The sequence below is a fragment of the Merops nubicus genome, unplaced genomic scaffold, assembly GCF_000691845.1.
Source record: "Merops nubicus isolate BGI_N331 unplaced genomic scaffold, ASM69184v1 scaffold43967, whole genome shotgun sequence".
Lineage (NCBI taxonomy): Eukaryota > Metazoa > Chordata > Aves > Coraciiformes > Meropidae > Merops > Merops nubicus.
The window spans coordinates 7,369-9,590 of record NW_008621751.1 but is presented as its reverse complement, the minus strand read 5'-3'; the positions used below and the strand labels follow the sequence as shown (position 1 = coordinate 9,590).

Here is a 2,222-nt window from a genome sequence, read left to right as displayed (position 1 = left end):
AAAGAGTGAGAAAAAGACAGAGCGAGACAGCATTTTCAGCTGCATGAAAGTCCAAAAGTTAAAATCTTCACCTATTTTCTCAAAATCTGGTAAGTTGGCATAAATTTTGATACATGCTTCTCAACCTAGGATGTCCATTCTGTATCCCCACTCTCTTGATTCAGAAATACAACAGAATGTGTAGTAGCTTAGAGTGTATTGACACTGCTTCCCTAGACAAATCTTTACCTACAAGGGGGAAAACTTTCACATCTCCAAGGCTGCACATCAGTTACCAGAGCTGTAGAACGTGCTGCATTGGCCAGTTCTTTACCAAAGATACACACCTATAGCTACCACATCACTGAAGTGCCTTTGTGCTCCACACAATTAAGTATTTGAGAGTGAAGAGGAGATGCTCTGACTCAGCAGAGTAACTGCTTTTTTTCCCAAGTACTTAAAATGTTATATAAACAGGAAGTCAATTAGGTATCAGGAAATTCCAGAGCTTTTAGCTCAAGGAGAGCCTAGATTAAAGGATACAATTTACATATCAACTTAAGGCAAAGGTCTGCCACTAAGAATACTTCAGTCCCAATTTCCTCAAATGTTACTTGGGGGATAACTCACTGATGTGTCAAGATAGAGCACTCTAGTCTCCTTTTTAGGAGGGAAAAAAAATCAAACCCACCATGTTCAAGTACTTGATCTATCAGGAAGTGAATCAACCTTAGGGAAACTCACTGCTCCATTACAAACCACACTCCATCCAACACTGCTTCACACAAGGCACCCTGAATGAATGGCAAAGTATGGTCTTGCTTCACAAACTAAAAACCAAAGTAATCTGCTTGAGGTTCAGATGTGACAGTAAAAGCTTATGTGTGAGCATCACCATCATCATCTCAGTCTGTGTAATTTTGAAGTGACTATCAATGTTTCCACTGATTGCTTTTAGACTGCTGCACATTGGGGGGAAAAAAACTAAACAACAAACAAAAAATGAAAAACACAACCCAGCACAGCTTTTAAAGACTGGGGTGAGGCAAGCAACAGTGAACACAGCATCAGACACACAACTTTTGAACTATTCCCTCTCCCTCCCCCGCAAAATAAAGACTTCAGAAGTGAAAACATGGATGGGGAAACACTTATGTTAGTGATGTTTGACAAAAGACATTGGTTCAGTAACCTAAACATGTTATAATAATCAAACTGTAGTCTACAAGTGACTCTAGTCACTCATTAAAAAAAGCCTTTATCCATAACTTATTAATTACGACGTAAAACCAGCATTACAAAGCTTTTCCCTTTCTTATTCCTACAAAGCTATCATGTGATTGAAAGGGAAATCCCTTGAACAGATCTCTTCTTTCTAAGTTTTGCCCATTATGTACCTCCAAAGCCAAGGCTGTCTTGTCGTAGGCATTAGGGACTCGCTTCTGGATAACCCGGGCATAAATAGGGCCATTCTGAAGGTTAGGGAGCGGAGTGTTGATGCTGGGCTGGGCATAGGGCCCTGGCTCCGGCCCACCCAGTGGTTGTGGGTGGGAACTATCCTGGTTACCTCCAATCAGAGTAGATACTGAAGCAGAGGAAGGTCTATACTTCTCGACGTAAGGAACAGGTATCATTCCCCTCTTTCCTTCGCTGTCTTCTGCATTCCACCATTGCTCTTCAGGTTTATCCCGGATTTTCAGTATGTCTCCTTTCTTAAATGGAAGGTCTTCTTCATCATTGCCATTAAAGTCAAAGAGAGCTCGCACATACTCGGCCTCCTCGGGCCTGAGGATAACGCCGCTATTCTGCCTGGATCGGGAAACGGGTTCGATCAAGGTGGTAGTGTCCAAATAGTGTATTTTGTAGAATTCCAGTAAAGATGGCAAAGAATCAAACTCTTGGTCACCTATTCGAAATCTGGTGGGATTCAACCCTGGAAGAAGAAGGTAAGATGTCAACGAGAGCACAGAACAGATAAAATTGTAAATTAAACATCTGAGAAGATGAACGCATTTACAGAGAAGTCATTTGATACTGAATTTGGTCGTCTTTAGATCAGCATACAAAACATTCAGCTCTTCTGCATATTTCCAATCAAAGATAGCATCATCATGATCCTGAGGATAGAGTTTTATTTTTAAAGATTTTGCCAAAGAAAGGAAAAAGAAATTGTTTGGCATTGCCAGAGTTCCCAAATTAAGATAGAAATACCTTCTTTCCTTCAATGTCATATGGACCCAACA

The 2,222-nt window shown here is 40.7% G+C and overlaps 1 protein-coding gene across 1 annotated transcript in view; it reads right to left on the bottom strand.

Moving 5' to 3' along the window:
- The window catches only part of CRK (v-crk avian sarcoma virus CT10 oncogene homolog), a gene marked incomplete at its 5' end in the record, with an annotated part of 7,547 nt that extends 5,635 nt beyond the window's left edge, over positions 1-1,912 (bottom strand). The window contains one exon of the mRNA XM_008944576.1: positions 1,377-1,912. Coding sequence (XP_008942824.1) covers positions 1,377-1,912 — 536 coding nt within the window. The remainder of the gene's footprint in view (positions 1-1,376) is intronic.
- Between the last annotated feature and the right edge of the window lie 310 nt (positions 1,913-2,222).